This window comes from Cherax quadricarinatus, chromosome 16 (genome assembly GCF_038502225.1).
Source record: "Cherax quadricarinatus isolate ZL_2023a chromosome 16, ASM3850222v1, whole genome shotgun sequence".
Classification (NCBI taxonomy): domain Eukaryota; kingdom Metazoa; phylum Arthropoda; class Malacostraca; order Decapoda; family Parastacidae; genus Cherax; species Cherax quadricarinatus.
Genome location: NC_091307.1, coordinates 9,913,800 through 9,932,501, shown reverse-complemented (window position 1 = coordinate 9,932,501; position 18,702 = coordinate 9,913,800). Strand labels below are relative to the sequence as shown.

The window sequence follows — 18,702 nt, the reverse complement described above, 5'->3', positions numbered from 1 at the left end:
GAGAGAGATTTTGGGAAATGTTGAGTGCATGGGGAGTTTTGAATCAAGTGTGAGAGAAATGGTGGATGGGGATTTCAATGCTAAAGTGGGTAAAAATGTTATGGAGGGAGTAGTAGGTAAATTTGGGGTGCCAGGGGTAAATGTAAATGGGGAGCCTTTAATTGAGCTATGTGTAGAAAGAGATTTGGTAATAAGTAATACATATTTTATGAAAAGAGGATAAATAAATATACAAGGTATGATGTAGCACGTAATGAAAGTAGTTTGTTAGATTATGTATTGGTGGATAAAAGGTTGATGGGTAGGCTCCAGGATATACATGTTTATAGAGGGGCAACTGATATATCGGATCATTATTTAGTTGTAGCTACAGTTAGAGTAAGAGGTAGATGGGAAAAGAGGAAGGTGGCAACAACAAGTAAGAGGGAGGTGAAAGTGTATAAACTAAGGGAGGAGGAAGTTCGGGTGAGATATAAGAGACTATTGGCAGAAAGGTGGGCTAGTGCAAAGATGAGTAGTGGGGGGGGGGGGGGTTGAAGAGGGTTGGAATAGTTTTAAAAATGCAGTATTAGAATGTGGGGCAGAAGTTTGTGGTTATAGGAGGGTGGGGGCAGGAGGAAAGAGGAGTGATTGGTGGAATGATGAAGTAAAGGGTGTGATAAAAGAGAAAAAGGTAGCTTATGAGAGGGTTTTACAAAGCAGAAGTGTTATAAGAAGAGCAGAGTATATGGAGAGTAAAAGAAAGGTAAAGAGAGTGGTGAGAGAGTGCAAAAGGAGAGCAGATGATAGAGTGGGAGAGGCACTGTCAAGAAATTTTAATGAAAATAAGAAAAAATTTTTGGAGTGAGTTAAACAAGTTAAGAAAGCCTAGGGAAAGTATGGATTTGTCAGTTAAAAACAGAGTAGGGGAGTTAGTAGATGGGGAGAGGGAGGTATTAGGTAGATGGCGAGAATATTTTGAGGAACTTTTAAATGTTGAGGAAGAAAGAGAGGCAGTAATTTCATGCACTGGTCAGGGAGGTATACCTTCTTTTAGGAGTGAAGAAGAGCAGAATGTAAGTGTGGGGGAGGTACGTGAGACATTACGTAGAATGAAAGGGGGTAAAGCAGCTGGAACTGATGGGATCATGACAGAAATGTTAAAAGCAGGGGGGGATATAGTGTTGGAGTGGTTGGTACTTTTGTTTAATAAATGTATGAAAGAGGGGAAGGTACCTAGGGATTGGCGAAGAGCATGTATAGTCCCTTCATATAAAGGGAAAGGGGACAAAAGAGACTGTAAAAATTATTGAGGAATAAGTTTACTGAGTATACCAGGAAAAGTGTATGGTAGGGTTATAATTGAAAGAATTAGAGGTAAGACAGAATGTAGGATTGTGGATGAGCAAGGAGGTTTCAGAGTGGGTAGGGGATGTGTAGATCAAGTGCTTACATTGAAGCATATATGTGAACAGTATTTAGATAAAGGTAGGGAAGTTTTTATTGCATTTATGGTTTTAGAAAAGGCATATGATAGAGTGGATAGAGGAGCAATGTGGCAGATGTTGCAAGTATATGGAATAGGTGGTAAGTTATTAAATGCTGTAAAGAGTTTTTATGAGGATAGTGAGGCTCAGGTTAGGGTGTGTAGAAGAGAGGGAGACTACTTCCCGGTAAAAGTAGGTCTTAGACAGGGTTGTGTAATGTCACCATGGGTGGGATTAAATTTTGGGGAATCAAATTCAAAATGGGAATTGACACAGTTACTTTTTGCTGATGATACTGTGCTTATGGGAGATTCTAAAGAAAAATTGCAAAGGTTAGTGGATGAGTTTGGGAATGTGTGTAAAGGTAGAAAGTTGAAAGTGAACATAGAAAAGAGTAAGGTGATGAGGGTATCAAATGATTTAGATAAAGAAAAATTGGATATCAAATTGGGGAGGAGGAGTATGGAAGAAGTGAATGTTTTCAGATACAGTGGACCCCCGCATACCGTTGGCATCACATAATGTTAAATCCTCATACCGATACATTTTATTGCTAAGATTTTGCCTCGCATACCGCTAAAAAACCCGCTCAACGCTATTCATCCGAGACGCGTCTAATGTGCGGCCTGAGCCAGCCTCACATGTTCTGCCGGTGGCATTGTTTACCAGCCAGCCTCTGCGGTAACATCCAAGCATACAATCGGAACATTTCATATTATTACAGTGTTTTTGGTGATTTTATCTGCAAAATAAGTGACCATGGGCCCCAAGAAAGCTAGTGCCAACCCTACAGGAATAAGGGTGAGAATTACTATAGAGATGAAGAAAGAGATCATTGCTAAGTATGAAAGTGGAGTGCGTGTTTCCGAGCTGGCCAGGTTGTATAGTAAACCCCAATCAGCCATCGCTACTATTGTGTCCAAGAAAACGGCAATCAAGGAAGCTGTTCTTGCCGAAGGTTCAACTGTGTTTTCGAAACAGAGATCGCAAGTGATAGAAGATGTTGAAAGACTCTTATTGGTGTGGATAAATGAAAAACAGATAGCAGGAGATAGCATCTCTCAAATGATCATAAGTGAATAGGCTAGGAAGTTGCATGAGGATTTAATTAAAAAAATGCCTGCAACTAGTGATGATGTGAGTGAATTTAAGGCCAGCAAAGGTTGGTTTGAGAGATTTAAGAAGCGTAGTGGCATACATAGTGTGATAAGGCATGGTGAGGCTGCCAGTTCGGACCACAAAGCAGCTGAAAAATATGTGCAGGAATTCAAGGAGTACATAGACAGTGAAGGACTGAAACCTGAACAAGTGTTTAATTGTGACGAAACAGGCCTGTTTTGGAAGAAAATGCCAAGCAGGACCTACATTACTTAGGAGGAAAAGGCTCTCCCAGGACATAAGTCTATGAAAGACAGGCTTACTCTTCTCATGTGTTCCAATGCTAGTGGTGATTGCAAAGTGAAGCCTTTATTAGTGTATCACTCTGAAACTCCCAGAGCGTTCAGGCAAAAGAATATCCTCAAGGCTAATTTGTGTGTGCTGTGGAGGGCAAACAGTAAGGCATGGGTCACTAGGGACTTTTTCTGTGACTGGTTACACCAAGCATTTGCCCCCAATGTGAAAAATTACCTAACTGAAAAGAAATTAGACCTTAAGTGCCTCCTGGTGTTAGACAATGCCCCTGGTCATCCTACAGACGTGGCAGAGCGACTTTGTGGGGACATGAGCTTCATTAAGGTGAAGTTTTTGCCTCCTAATACCACTCCTCTCCTGCAGCCCATGGACCAGCAGGTTATTGCATACTTCAAAAAACTGTACACAAAAGCCCTGTTTGAAAGGTGCTTTGTAGTGACCTCAGAAACTCAGTTGACTCTAAGAGAGTTTTGGAGAGAGCACTTTAATATCCTCAGTTGTGTAAACCTTATAGGTAAGGCTTGGGAGGGAGTGACTAAGAGGACCTTGAACTCTGCTTGGAAGAAACTGTGGCCAGAATGTGTAGACCAAAGGGATTTTGAAGGGTTTGAGGCTAACCCTGGGAATCCTATGCCAGTTGAGGAATCCATTGTGACTTTGGGGAAGTCCTTGGGGTTGGAGGTTAGTGGGGAGGATGTGGAAGAGTTGGTGGAGGAGGACAATGAAGAACTAACCACTGATGAGCTGCTAGATCATCTTAATCAGCATGAGGCCACACCTGAGGAAACTGCTTCGGAGGAGGGGAGAGAGAAATTGAAGAAGTTGCCAACTTCAAAGATTAAGGAAATGTGTGCAATGTGGCTTAAAGTGCAAACCTTTTTTGATGACAATCACCCTAACACAGCTATTGCAAGCCGTGCTGGTGACTATTACACTGACAATGTTGTGAAACACTTTAGGAAAGTCATAAAGGAACGGGAGTTACAGGCCTCTATGGACAGATATGTTGTGCGACAGAAGTCCAGTGACTCTGAAGCTGGTCCTAGTGGCATTAAAAGAAGAAGGGAAGTAACCCCGGAAAAGGACTTGACACCTCAAGTCTTAATGGAAAGGAATTCCCCTTCTAAACACTAAGACTCTCTCCTCCTCCCATCCCATCAGTCATCACCAGATCTTCAATAAAGGTAAGTGTCATGTAACTGTGCATGTCTTTTTCAGTTTGTGTGTATTAAAATTAATATTTCATGTGGTAAAAAAATTTTTTTTCATACTTTGGGGTGTCTTGCACGGATTAATTTGATTTCCATTATTTCGTATGGGGAAAATTCATTCACATAACGATAATTTCGCATAACAATGAGCTCTCAGGAACGGATTAATGTCGTTATGCGGGGGTCCACTGTACTTGGGAGTTGACGTGTCGGCGGATGGATTTATGAAGGATGAGGTTAATCATAGAATTGATGAGGGAAAAAAGGTGAGTGGTGCGTTGAGGTATATGTAGAGTCAAAATATGTTATCTATGGAGGCAAAGAAGGGAATGTATGAAAGTATAGTAGTACCAACACTCTTATATGTGTGTGAAGCTTGGGTGGTAAATGCAGCAGCGAGGAGATGGTTGGAGGCAGTGGAGATGTCCTGTTTAAGGGCAATGTGTGGTGTAAATATTATGCAGAAAATTCGGAGTGTTGAAATTAGGAAAAGGTGTGGAGTTAATAAAAGTATTAGTCAGAGGGCAGAAGAGGGGTTGTTGAGGTGGTTTGGTCATTTAGAGAGAATGGATCAAAGTAGAATGACATGGAAAGCATATAAATCTATAGGGAAGGAAGACGAGGTAGGGGTCATCCTCGAAAGGGTTGGAGAGAGGGGGTAAAGGAGGTTTTGTGGGCGAGGGGCTTGGACTTCCAGCAAGCGTGCGTGAGCGTGCTAGATAGGAGTGAATGGAGACGAATGGTACTTGGGACCTGACGATCTGTTGGAGTGTGAGCAGGGTAATATTTAGTGAAGGGATTCAGGGAAACCGGTTATTTTCATATAGTCGGACTTGAGTCCTGGAAATGGGAAGTACAATGCCTGCACTTTAAAGGAGGGGTTTGGGATATTGGCAGTTTGGAGGGATATGTTGTGTATCTTGATATGTGTATGCTTCTAAACTGTTGTATTCTGAGCACCTCTGCAAAAACAGTGATAATGTGTGAGTGTGGTGAAAGTGTTGAATGATGATGAAAGTATTTTCTTTTTGGGGATTTTCTTTCTTTTTTGGGTCACCCTGCCTCGGTGGGAGACGGCCGACTTGTTGAAAAAAAAAAAAATGAAAATGTTAATGGTATTGGGTCATTTCATAAATGTACTGTATGTGAGTGGTTTGGACATTTAACAGCTAACTCATAGTCTTATAAGAAGAATGTACAGGATGGTATTGTACTGGTAATCAACATCCTCGAGAAAGATTGAAGGCATACATAATGGCACATGGGAAAATAGAAGCTAGAAGCATGAAATAGATGTTTAAATATTATGTTAAAGGGGCTTTTCTATTATAGGTACCCTCCAGGAATTTTCTTGAGAAATTGACATTCCCAACTGTAATATTCTTTTGCAGTACAGTAAACTTCTAAATATCGCATGGGTCACATTCATAAAAATTGGCACTTTACGTAAAATCGAGATGTGTACTGAAGAATGTATGGGAAAAATAGTGTTATATTCTTCTGACCCAAAAGACCAAACCAGTTTTTATAATTTATTAGTTGTCCAAAAATAATAGTTTTTGATACTGTACATTGTAGTAGTTATTGCTTGCTGATTTAGAAATTTTTGGAGATGATTGATGTGGCCCTACGGGGCATAGTTAAATGTAGTGAGGTTTATACAGTCAAAATGTACATGTATAAAGGAAGAAAGATGAAAATGAATATAGATAAATGAGTTAGGTAAAGAAAAATTGGATATCACATTGGAGGGAGAGAGTATGGAAGAAGTGAATGTTAGCCTCGTCCTTCATAAACCCACCTGTCAGCAGGTAAGTTTATGAAGGACGAGGTTAACCATAGAATTGATGGAGGAAAAAAGGTGTGTGGTCCATTGAGGTACCTGTGGAGACAAAAAACATGATTCATGGAGGCAAAGAAGGGAATGTACGAGAGTATAGTGGTACCAACACTCTTGTATGGGTGTGAAGCTTGGGTTGTAAATGCTGCAGCGAGGAGCCGGTTGGAGGAAGGGGAGATGTCGTGTCTATGGGCAATGTGTGGTGTAAATATTATGCAGAGAATTCGGAGTGTAGAAATTGGGAGGAAGTGTGGAGTTACTAAAAGTATTAGTCAGGGATGAAGAGGGGTTGTTGAGGTGGTTTGGTCATTTAGAGGGAATGGATCAAAGTAGAATGTCTTGGGTAGGGGTCATCCTCGAAAAGGTTGGAGGGAGGGGGTAAAGGTTTTGTGGGTGAGGGGCTTGGATTTCCAGCAGGCATGCATGAGCATGTTAGATAGGAATGAATGGAGATGAATGGTTTTTTGGGACTTGACAGTCTGTTGGAGTGTGAGCAGGGAAATATTTTGTGAAAGGATTCAGGGAAACCGATTAGCCGGACTCAGAGTCCTGGAAATGGGAAGTACAGTGCCTGCACTTTAAAGGAGGGGTTTGGGATATTGGCAGTTTGGAGGGACTTGTAAACTGTCGTATCTGAATGCCTCTGCAAAGACAGTGATTATGTGTGAGTGAAGTGAGTGTTGAATGATGATGAAAGTATTTTCTTTTTGGGGATTTTCTTTCTTTTTAGGTCACCCTGCCTTGGTGGGAGACGACCAACGTGTTGAAAAAAAAATAGTAATAATAATAATGCCCGTAACAATACGTAATGGCATCTGAACTGTAGTGTCCTCACATTTTTGGCAAGACAGTGATGAAGTAAATGAATGGTAAAAGTGTTTCTTTTTTGGGTCACCCCACCTCAGTGAGAGATGATCAGTGTGTTAAAAAAAAAAAATGAACTCTGGCCATCCCTCACTAAGGTAGGATGAATTCCTTTACCTCCCCCAACCCCTCAGAAAAAACGCAGCATCACTCAGTAGTTGCCTGCCAGAAACATGCAGACATCTCAATTCATATAACCCTCCCTCCCTTCAGAATGCAGGAACTATGCTTCCAACCTCTTGGACTCAAGTTCACTTAACCAGTAAACGGTCCAAGCAGATCTACGTTCACATGTGTAGTGCTTCAAAATTAGATCTATGTTTTTTTACATATTTTCAAATATAACAAAAAAAACAGTAGATCAAAGTTTTTTTACACATTTTCAAATATAAAAAAACAAAAAGATCTACTTTTTTTACATACTTTCAAATGTTGAAAAAACGTATATATACGTTTGGACCGTTTACGGGTTAAATGCTTTACCCTGAATTCCTTCATAAATGTTGCCTTGAAAGTATTTCATCGGCATGCCTAGCCATAAACTAGATTAAATACAAAAAATAGGACTTTGTGAATTTTTTAGTTTATATAACTACAGTACAAGCAGGTATGTAATTACTATGGGGATAACTACCCCTGTAACTTTAGCAGGCACAGTTCAATCATGAAGCTTTTTATGATGCAAGATATAGTGTAGTATATGTTTTGGCCTGATAAAGACCTCAGACTTCTTAAACCAGTGAAACTTGTCATTGTATTACCAGAGCCCTGCCCCACACAATGTTTACAACTGGCACTGTTGAGGGATTTATCTGTACTTTATAAATTACTGACTGTAATGGTGTTCAGCAGCAGATCATCTGTATTAAACACACTACGAGGTTGTCATAGTAGAAAGAAAGAGGTCAGTCTGAGTTTCCTTACTATTTCTTCTTACTCTTGAAACTTAGTAACTTTAATGGAATAATAAGTTTTGCCTGCTGCCACATAATGTAGACTCATTAGACAACCACTCATTAACAATAAGTTAATATTCACATTTAGACATAATTTGAAGTACTGTATAGTCCTTGTGGCTTAGCGCTTCTTTTTGATTATAATAATAATGAAGTACTGTACTGTGTGGAAATGGATGACAAATTAACACACTAATCATATTTTCTGAATTAACATTATGCAAATCAAGTCTAAAGTGAACTAAAGAGGAGATGGAGATGAGATATAAATTTCATATTTTTAGTTGATCTGATTTTCATTTTCACTCTTTTTCCCCTCTTACTCTTTTCCTCTCTTACATTGTGTATATATATATCTTTCATACTTTATTCCCATGAAGATGTCAAAATATATTAATGTAATAGATATTCAAAAGTGTATATTTTAATATTATAGTCCATATTTTTTTGCATGTGTATCATACCAATTACTGTGTTCCTTAGACTATTTTATCTTATCTCTGTGGAGTCATAGAGATAACATCTGAGGTACATCTGCAGTAGTTTTTGCATCTTGTATTGTCAGCTTGCCACTTGAAGATGCTTAGCTACATGAAATCTACTTTTTCCAAAAAGGCATCCAGAAAAAAAAGAGGTAGCAGGTCCTCATCGCAGAGCTCATCATGTGTGCCATCAGGCGGCACAACACCTGTCGAATTGGAAGTGGCTGCCACTGTTAAGGCTCCTGCTGTGAAGGACCAGCTTCCTCCTTATGCTGCAGCTTGTAACCAAAGAGTCCTGCTTGAAAGTCTTGATACCATTCCATTGGACATTAGAGCTGATGTATTCCATGGTGGGGAAATACCAAAAAAGAACTGTGATAATTTTGACAAATATGTTACTAACATTTCCAAAGTTGAGAGTAGTATAGAAAACAACATAAGATGTACGGAGAAAACACTACAAGATGCAAGCCAAGAGAAATTTATGCATAATAATGAGCAGTTTGACAGAGATATGGAATCCAGAAAGTGTACTGAGAATCAAGTTAGCAAGCAAGAGAAAGATAATAGGGAGAATGAGGGTGTTGTTCATCGTCATCTACCGTCCTCCAAAAACACCGAGAAAAGGGTCTCCTTCACTGATGTGACAGATGTAGAAGGACACACCAGAAATATTCACAAGTAAGTATATACACAGTTTTAAAATTGTGTATGGTTCATTTGTACATTTTTGTAACTATAATTATGGCATTGCTATGGCAAATTTATGCAGGGCATGTGTGTGTGCACATATTGCTTAGCTGAGTTTGCCTCTACATATTAATTTCTCTATCTAGTTGCGTTTATGTAACCAGATTTCCAAATATTGAGCTACAACATGTGTTTCTTTTATACTTTGTTGGTTGACATGATCTAGTTATCATATTTGTTTTAGAAATCATGTGTTATAAAATGCTTTTGAAATCATGATGTATAAAATGCTTTCCTTTCATCGATGATGTACTTTGATGCTTGTGAAGGGTTCTTGACTCAAGGAGTTAGAGCTATCCAAACCAAACCTTCCTTTAATCAACCCTGATTACCTCCCATGCCTCAGGCATTGCATGACCTGTATGGGTTTAGCACTTTTCCATGAACATTAATAATAATAATAATAATATTATTATTTTAAAAATGCTCTAACATATATCTCTAAGTTGATGTTAGCTTCCACTGTGCTACTTAGCACCACGAATGATGTAGTCAGAGTTTTGGTAGAAAAAATTAAAATCATAATCTAGTTATTATACTTATCTGTAAGTTGCCAGATACAACTTCCCAGCAGTTCCATAAAATGAGCCTCTATATAATTGACATCAGAATTGTGGAGCAAAATCCACTGGGTCAGTCGATTTGGAAATATTAGACAATATCTGTTGGTTGCAAAAGTATCCCAAACAAGCCATCCACATAGAGAATGATTGAAAACAGAACAGCCTTTTACAAGGATGTCCTCTGATACCCATACAAGCTTGAGGGTCCTACATTGTTTGACATCTATTCTTAACTTAGGACAATGCTGTATCTGTGTACAAGATTTACCTATGGATGTGATGCATTTCAGCAAGGCATGTAATACATAGTGTCCCAGGAAAAAGAGTGTATTTGTTCTCTTCTGCCAGCCTCCAAATGGCAGGATGAACAGTCTATAGATTTGGATAACAGGAGAGCCATCTGGTGCTTTGAGAATGAACATAAAAGCTTTGATTCTGTGAAGGAAACTTTGTATACAATATGCTGATTGCAATGTAAATTGAGAAGGCTGGCCTGATGTGCTTCTATGGTCCACAGCTTCAGCTTCTTCTTCTTCTTCTTCTTCTTCTTCTTCTTCTTCTTCTTCTTCTTCTTCTTCTTCTTCTTCTTCTTCTTCTTCTTCTTCTTCTTCTTCTTCTTCTTCTTCTTCTTCTTCTTCTTCTTCTTCTTCTTCTTCTTCTTCTTCTTCTTCTTCTTCTTCTTCTTCTTGTTCTTGTTCTTCTTGTTCTTCTTGTTCTTCTTGTTCTTCTTGTTCTTCTTGTTCTTCTTCTTCTTCTTCTTCTTCTTCTTCTTGTTCTTCTTCTTCTTCTTCTTCTTCTTGTTCTTCTTGTTCTTCTTGTTCTTGTTCTTCTTGTTCTTCTTCTTCTTCTTCTTCTTGTTCTTGTTCTTCTTCTTCTTGTTCTTCTTCTTGTTCTTCTTGTTCTTCTTCTTGTTCTTGTTCTTCTTCTTCTTGAATTTATACCTTGATAGGGCAACTTAGACCTGAACAGAGTTATTATTATACTCATGGGCATTGCAACACCTAGGGAATTGGAGGAAGGGGGGTAATCAGGTTTGGTTCAAGAGAGGGGAGGGGAGTTCCATTTCTGAAGCTGAAGAGCCTTTCACCAGCATCCCCTTACACGGAGGCCTGAATTGAAACAGCCATAATAAACAAGGAGGCATCAGCGATATGAATGTGTTGGCAGATGGATGAATACTTGATTTTTGGTTGTGTATATAAATAGCTAATGTTTTGTTTCCCTCATCAATGTATGTTATGGATTTGTTTTCCAACACTGTTGTAAGGATTTATTTATTTTTCTTCTTTCTTTTGTTGTAGTCGACTCAGCTTGTGTGGTGACCTATCTAAAGGAACTGAGATCCGTGATCTAAGTGACCTGAGGGACTTGCTGTCTAACCTGAGAGACCAAGGCCTACTACCTGTTTCATTAGCATTGGAGGAACTTTTTACCAGTCTTGATCAGGTGAGTTGTAGCTGCTGTTTATCATGTTGCAGTTGATAAATTAGACACATGTGCAACTCTTGGGTATCTTTATTGAGGAAACGTTTTGCCACACAGTGGCTTCATCAGTCCATACGTAAGAGAAACTTGAAGAACAGGAGGAGAATGAGGTAATCAGTCCCTCAACCTTGAGTTGATGTGTTCAGTCCATCAATCTTGAATAGAATACTGTGTGGCGAAACGTTTCCTCAATAAAGATACCCAAGAGTTGCACATGTGTCTAATTTATCAACATGTCGGTTCTCTGAACCATTCATCTACATCATGTTGCAGTATTCCTGTTGCTCTCACCACTGCTGCCTCTGACACTATCACCCACCGCTGTCACTGCCACCCACCACTGCCACTGCCACCCACCACTGCAACTGCCACCCACCACTGCCACTGCCACCCACCACTGCCACTGCCACCCACCACTGCCACTGAAACCCATTACTGCCACCCACCACAGGCTGGAGAATACCTTAAGGATTTTTGTCAGTTTAAAATACTGCATAGCAAAGTTCTAAAAATTTATCTTATATTTGTATCCTATTTATATTTACTATAATGATTTATTATTTGATATAATTTTATTTTATTTTTGTTAATTTATTTTTGTTAATTCGGGATTGATGGGATAAAGATAGAAATGTTAAAAGCAGGTGGGGATATAGTTTTGGAGTGGTTGGTGCAATTATTTAATAAATGTATGGAAGAGGGTAAGGTACCTAGGGATTGGCAGAGAGCATGCATAGTTCCTTTGTATAAAGGCAAAGGGGACAAAAGAGAGTGCAAGAATTATAGGGGGATAAGTCTGTTGAGTATACCTGGTAAAGTGTATGGTAGAGTTATTATTGAAAGAATTAAGAGTAAGACAGAGAATAGGATAGCAGATAAACAAGGAGGCTTTAGGAAAGGAAGGGGGTGTGTGGACCAGGTGTTTACAGTGAAACATATGATTGAACAGTATTTAGATAAGGCTAAAGAGGTTTTTGTGGCATTTATGGATTTGGAAAAGGCGTATGACAGGGTGGATAGGGGGGCAATGTGGCAGATGTTGCAGGTGTATGGTGTAGGAGGTAGGTTACTGAAAGCAGTGAAGAGTTTTTACGAGGATAGTGAGGCTCAAATTAGAGTATGTAGGAAAGAGGGAGATTATTTCGCAGTAAAAGTAGGCCTTAAACAAGGATGTGTGATGTCACCGTGGTTGTTTAATATATTTATAGATGGGGTTGTAAGAGAAGTAAATGCGAGGGTCTTGGCAAGAGGCGTGGAGTTAAAAGATAAAGAATCACACATAAAGAGGGAGTTGTCACAGTTGCTCTTTGCTGATGACACTGCTCTTGGGAGATTCTGAAGAGAAGTTGCAGAGGTTGGTGGTTGAATTTGGTAGGGTGTGCAAAAGAAGAAAATTAAAAGTGAATACAGGATAGAGTAAGGTTATGAGGATAACAAAAAGATTAGGTGATGAAAGATTGGATATCAGATTGGAGGGAGAGAGTATGGAGGAGGTGAATGTATTCAGATATTTGGGAGTGGACGTGTCAGCGGATGGGTCTATGAAAGATGAGGTGAATCTTAGAATTGATGAGGGGAAAAGTGTGAGCGGTGCACTTAGGAGTCTGTGGAGACAAAGAACTTTGTCCTTGGAGGCAAAGAGGGGAATGTATGAGAGTATGGTTTTACCATTGCTCTTATATGGGTGTGAAGCATGGGTGATGAATGTTGCAGCGAGGAGAAGGCTGGAGGCAGTGGAGATGTCATGTCTGAGAGCAATGTGTGGTGTGAATATAATGGAAGTTAGGAGGAGGTGCGGGATTACCAAAACTGTTGTCCAGAGGGCTGAGGAAGGGTTGTTGAGGTGGTTCGGACATGTAGAGAGAATGGAGCGAAACAGAATGACTTCAAGAGTGTATCAGTCTGTAGTGGAAGGAAGGCAGGGTAGGGGTCGGCCTAGGAAAGGTTGGAGGGAGGGGGTAAAGGAGGTTTTGTGTGCGAGGGGCTTGGACTTCCAGCAGGCATGCGTAAGCGTGTTTGGTAGGAGTGAATGGAGACAAATGGTTTTTAATACTTGACGTGCTGTTGGAGTGTGAGCAAAGTAACTTTTATGAAGGGGTTCAGGGAAACCGGCAGGCCGGACTTGAGTCCTGGAGATGGGAAGTACAGTGCCTGCACTCTGAAGGAGGGGTGTTAATGTTGCAGTTTAAAAACTGGAGTGTAAAGCACCCTTCTGGCAAGACAGTGATGGAGTGAATGATGGTGAAAGTTTTTCTTTTTCGGGCCACCCTGCCTTGGTGGGAATCGGCCAGTGTGTTAATAAAAATAAAAATAATTTTCTGTAACTACATCTGTATTTGTTTTTCAGTCAAGTCCTGCAATGAGTGAGAGAGCACCACCAGAGGGCCAAGAAGATCCTCCGTTACATCAGTCCATTATTAGCGTGACCTCAAATAACAACAATAATAATGTTAATGATGATAGCAATAACAACAATGATAGTGGTGACACTCATAGTGCTCATGCGAGTGATACACGGAAAAGTACACATGGAACAAAGGATAAACAAGAAGGGGAAAAAAACATAGGTTGTTTTTCACAACGAAATGATATAATTGGTGGTGTAAGATGGGAAGAATTGACGATGATTGGACAAAAAATGCTTGAAGAGGGAGGTGTCGAGGAAAAAGACATTCAACAGACTCTAACGATTCATAGAAGTCAAGGGAATGGAGGGAGCCAGGACCAGTTTGTTACAGGCACAAGACCTAAATACAAGCATATAGCTGCCCTCAAACCTGAGCCTCAAATTTTCCGGCCAGAGAATGATTCAGAGATTGCAAGAGAAACTCGTCATAAAAGGAAACATTCTTCCCGAAAGCATTTAAGCCCAGAAGAAAGGAAGAGGTTGTATAATTGTAGTTACAGGGCAGACAGACAGCTACCCATTCTCTACATTCCTGTTAAAGTGGATACATCAAAATTTAAAGAAGAGGTAAGTTTTTCTAATATGCTTCATTTAATATATTTAACTATCCTAATTTTCTTCTTATCTTACTTTTAATGTGACTTTGTCAATGGTCCAAGTCGGACCGAAATGTCGTCGTAAGCTTCTCTCTTTTATGTGCGGGTTATTTGTGTATTGTGTATATTTATCCTATTTTTTCTCATCTTTTAATTTATTTAGCTCTCTGAATTCTACTACAGGTATCTCATCCCTCGAAAAACTTCATAGAATTACATTCTATGTAGATACATTAGTGTGGAAATCTGCAATTACAGTGTAGCTACTATATGATACTGTACATTGTGGTGGATATTTGGTTAAGTTGGTAATGCAAGCTAAATTTTGTCTTCCAACTGTTTTCATGCAGGTGTTCTGTATTATTTAAGCATCATGTGGGATAGAAGAATTCATAAGAATTATAAGGTGGCATATGTTGTGTATCTTTATATGTGTATGCTTCTAAACTGTTGTATTTTGAGCACCTCTGCAAAAACAGTGATAATGTGCGAGTGTGGTGAAAGTGTTGAATGATGATGAAAGTATTTTCTTTTTGGGGATTTTCTTTCTTTTTTTTGGGTCACCCTGCCTCGGTGGGAGACGGCCGACTTGTTGAAAAAAAAAAAAAATATATGTATTTAGGCAAGAAATAATTTTTATTTAATTCTGGTGCATAAGTCTACTTGTATTTTTTAACTAAACATTTTCCTGTAGTTCTATACCCCTATACCTACCACATAAGTTGACACCTAACAATGAAAAGGCTTCCATCAAGGTAAATGTGCTAAGTGCTGCCCATATAATTTTTTTCCATGTTTGGGCTCATTTTATGTTTGTTGCCATATCTTTAAATTTTGTCTTGTGTTACCATTGAATCCATAAACAAAATTATCCAGAGAAAAAAGAGATTTGGGCACAGGAAGTCTCTGGGTGTTTAATTTTTTTTTACAGTACAATTTACTGTATTTCTTACTGTGATGTGCACATTTTTAATTAGTACTCTGTTGTTGAATATTCATGGAGGTCTAGGAAATATATTTTCATATTTTTGTTCAGACATGAAATCTTTCTTTCTTTCAACACATCGGCCGTATCCCACCAAGGCAGGGTGGCCCAAAAGGAAAAACAAAAGTTTCTCCTTTCACATTTAGTAATATATACAGGAGAAGGGGTTACTAGCCCCTTGCTCCTGGCATTTTAGTCGCCTCTTACAACACGCATAGCTTACGGAGGAAGAATTCTGTTCCACTTCCCCATGGAGATAAGAGGAAATAAACAAGAACAAGAGCTAGTAAGAAAATAGAAGAAAACCCAGAGGGGTGTGTATACATATGCTTGTACATGTATGTGTAGTGTGACCTAAGTGTAAGCAGAAGTAGCAAGACGTACCTGAAATCTTGCATGTTCATGAGACAGAAAAAAGGACACCAGCAATCCTACCATCATGTAAAACAATTACAGGCTTTCGTTTTACACTCACTTGGCAGGACGGTAGTACCTCCCTGGGCGGTTGCTGTCTACCAACCTACTACCTAAATCAGACATGAAATATAATCAAGAAATACATATTTCTCTAAGTCTATAGTGCATGTTTGTCAATACATGTATATCTCTGCTGATTTTGGCCCCCTCAAGGAAGGTTCCTTGATGTTGGTGAGGGGCTTTTGATTTAGGGAATTGGATCTGTGCTCCAGTTCTCCGAATTAAGCCTGAATGCCTTCCACATCCCCCCCCCCCCAGGCGCTGTATAATCCTCCGGGTTTAGCGCTTCTCCCTTGATTATAATAATAAAAATGCTGATTTTGGCATAAGCATGTCATGACTTTCACACTAAAGTTATTATAATACAGACTGCAGAGTGTCACTCATATTCAAGACATTCTTGTTCTCTCTCTAGATTGGAAAATTGCTGTACAGAAAAGTTTCACTACCTGTATCAGTTCAGTCAACTAAATTATTGGAAAAGCCTCGAGGTCTTAAAGCTGTACTCCCTAGAATCCAGGCATAAGTATTCCCCTTCCCCATTATGAAAAGCAGGTGTGCAATGAGTACACTAAAGGATAATCTAACAGGTGTAAAGGGTTCAAGACTTTTCAACACCCTCCCATCATATATGAGAAATTACCATCAGATCCATAACTGACTTTAAAAAGGAACTTGATAAGATCCTTGACTTAAATCCTGATCAACCAGGCTTTGGGATGCATGCAGCCATCATCAACAGCCTGACTTATCAGATTATCAACCAGGAAGCCTGATTTGAAACTGACTTGAGTCATGGGGGGTAGTAATCCCTAGAATTAAAAACAGGTTCTGTACAGTGTAGGGTTCTGTATAAAATATTAAGACTGCATTACCTAGGCATCTCATTTGAATACTGTATATTGGAAATAAGTCAAACTTTCCAATAGTTTTGAAGGCTTTTACCATTATTTTAACATTCTAGTCCTTTAAGTCATTTTGCTATCACCATGTTTATTGAGATCCAAAAGTTGTTTTATTTTGTACACTTGATGTGTTCTGAATTATACCACTTTCTTACACCTACAGGAGGATCGCCTTGCATTAGAAGTGGCTCAGGGTCAGTCTAACATGACAATTCCTGGTCATGTTGCTGACCCCATAATAGGACAGAGACTTGCTACAACATTATTTACTATGCCAGATGAAGAACTTTATAGGGTGGGTGTTTGATCATGTTTTTATTCTCTATCTCACTTTTACATATTCTTAGGTAGTTAACCATCATTATAAATGCATATTCTTGTATCACTTAATACCTAATGTAGAATAATATGAAACTTAGCAACCAGTCAATCTTGCTTCAGTTATACAACAGTTCAAAGTGTTAAGTAGTTTGAAGCTCTAGTGCTTAAATTTCTTTGCATAACCAGGAAATTGAATTTTTAATTAATTTTTTTTAACACATTGGCCTTTTCCCACCGAGGCAGGGTGACCCAAAAAGAAAGAAAAAAAGCTTTTGTCATTGATTGATGCTTTCACCATCATTAATACATAATCACTGTCTTTGTAGAGGCGCTCAGATATAACAGTTTAGACGTCGCTCCAAACAGCCAATATTCCTAACCCCTCCTTTAACCCTTAAAATGGTCCAAACGTATATGAACGTTCTCTCGCATAGCGCCCCAAACGTATATATATGTTTCCTTTGTCATTCATTCAACATTAGCACAATAAGCCTGTGTCACCTAGACATGAGAGAATGGGTGTGCGCCATATGAAAAAAAATTGGAGACACCTGGGTATCATATGCTCTTTTTTCCTATTGAAAAAAACAAAAATGATTTTTTTTTTTCCTCAAAAAATTTGGGGCGCTATGCGAGAGAATGTATATATGCGTTTGGACTGTTTAAGGATTAAAATGCAGGCATTGTACTTCCCACCTCCAGGATTCAAGTCCAGCTAATTGGTTTTCCTGAATCCCTTCACAAAATATTACCCTGCTCACTCCAACAGCTCATCAAGTCCCAAAAAAGCATTAATCTCCATTCACTCCTATGTAACAAGCTCTCACACTCTTACTGGAAGTCCAAGCCCCTTGACCACAAAACCTTCTTTACCCTTCCCCTCCCTCCAGCCTTTTCTAGGATGACCCCTACCCTTCCTTGTGCTACAGATTTTTATGCTTTCCAAGTCATTCTGCTGTGTTCCAACCTCTAAATAACCAGACTACCTAAACAGCCCTGGGTGGTTGCTGTCTACCAACCTAAATATTATGCAGAATTCATACTGTGGAAATTAGGAGGTGGTGTGGACTTGAGTCCTGGAAATGGGAAGTACAATGCCTGCACTTTAAAGGAGGGGTTTGGGATATTGGCAGTTTGGAGGGATATGTTGTGTATCTCTATACATATATGCTTCTAAACTGTTGTATTCTGAGCACCTCTGCAAAAGCAGTGATAATGTGTGAGTGTGGTGAAAGTGTTGAATGATGATGAAAGTATTTTCTTTTTGGGGATTTTCTTTCTTTTTTTTGGGTCACCCTGCCTCGGTGGGAGACGGCCGACTTGTTGAAAAAAGAAAATATATATATATATATATATATATATATATATATATATATATATATATATATATATATATATATATATATATATATATATATATATATATATATATATATATATATATATATATATATATATATATATATATATATATATATATATATATATATATATATATATATATATATATATATATATATATATATATATATATATATATATATATATATATATATATATATATATATATATATATATATATATATATATATATATATATATATATATTATTTTCATATAGTCGGACTTGAGTCTTGGAAATGGGAAGTACAATGCCTGCACTTTAAAGGAGGGGTTTGGGATATTGGCAGTTTGGAGGGATATGTTGTGTATCTCTATACGTATATGCTTCTGAACTGTTATATTCTGAGCACCTCTGCAAAAGCAGTGATAATGTGTGAGTGTGGTGAAAGTGTTGAATGATGATGAAAGTATTTTCTTTTTGGGGATTTTCTTTCTTTTTTTTGGGTCACCCTGCCTCGGTGGGAGACGACCGACTTGTTGAAAAAATATATATATATATATGTGTAGAAAGAAATTTGGTAATAAGTAATACATATTTTATGAAAAAGAGGATAAATAAATATACAAGGTATGATGT

General features: G+C 38.6%; 1 protein-coding gene across 1 annotated transcript in view; it reads left to right on the top strand.

The window, feature by feature from the left end:
- LOC128688864 (serine-rich adhesin for platelets-like) overlaps positions 1-16,695 on the top strand; it is a gene marked incomplete at its 3' end in the record, with an annotated part of 127,912 nt that extends 111,217 nt beyond the window's left edge. Inside the window, 4 exon segments of the mRNA XM_053776877.2 lie at positions 8,366-8,913; positions 10,847-10,991; positions 13,378-14,004; positions 16,564-16,695. Of these exon segments, the coding sequence (XP_053632852.2) occupies positions 8,366-8,913; positions 10,847-10,991; positions 13,378-14,004; positions 16,564-16,695 (1,452 nt within the window).
- Between the last annotated feature and the right edge of the window lie 2,007 nt (positions 16,696-18,702).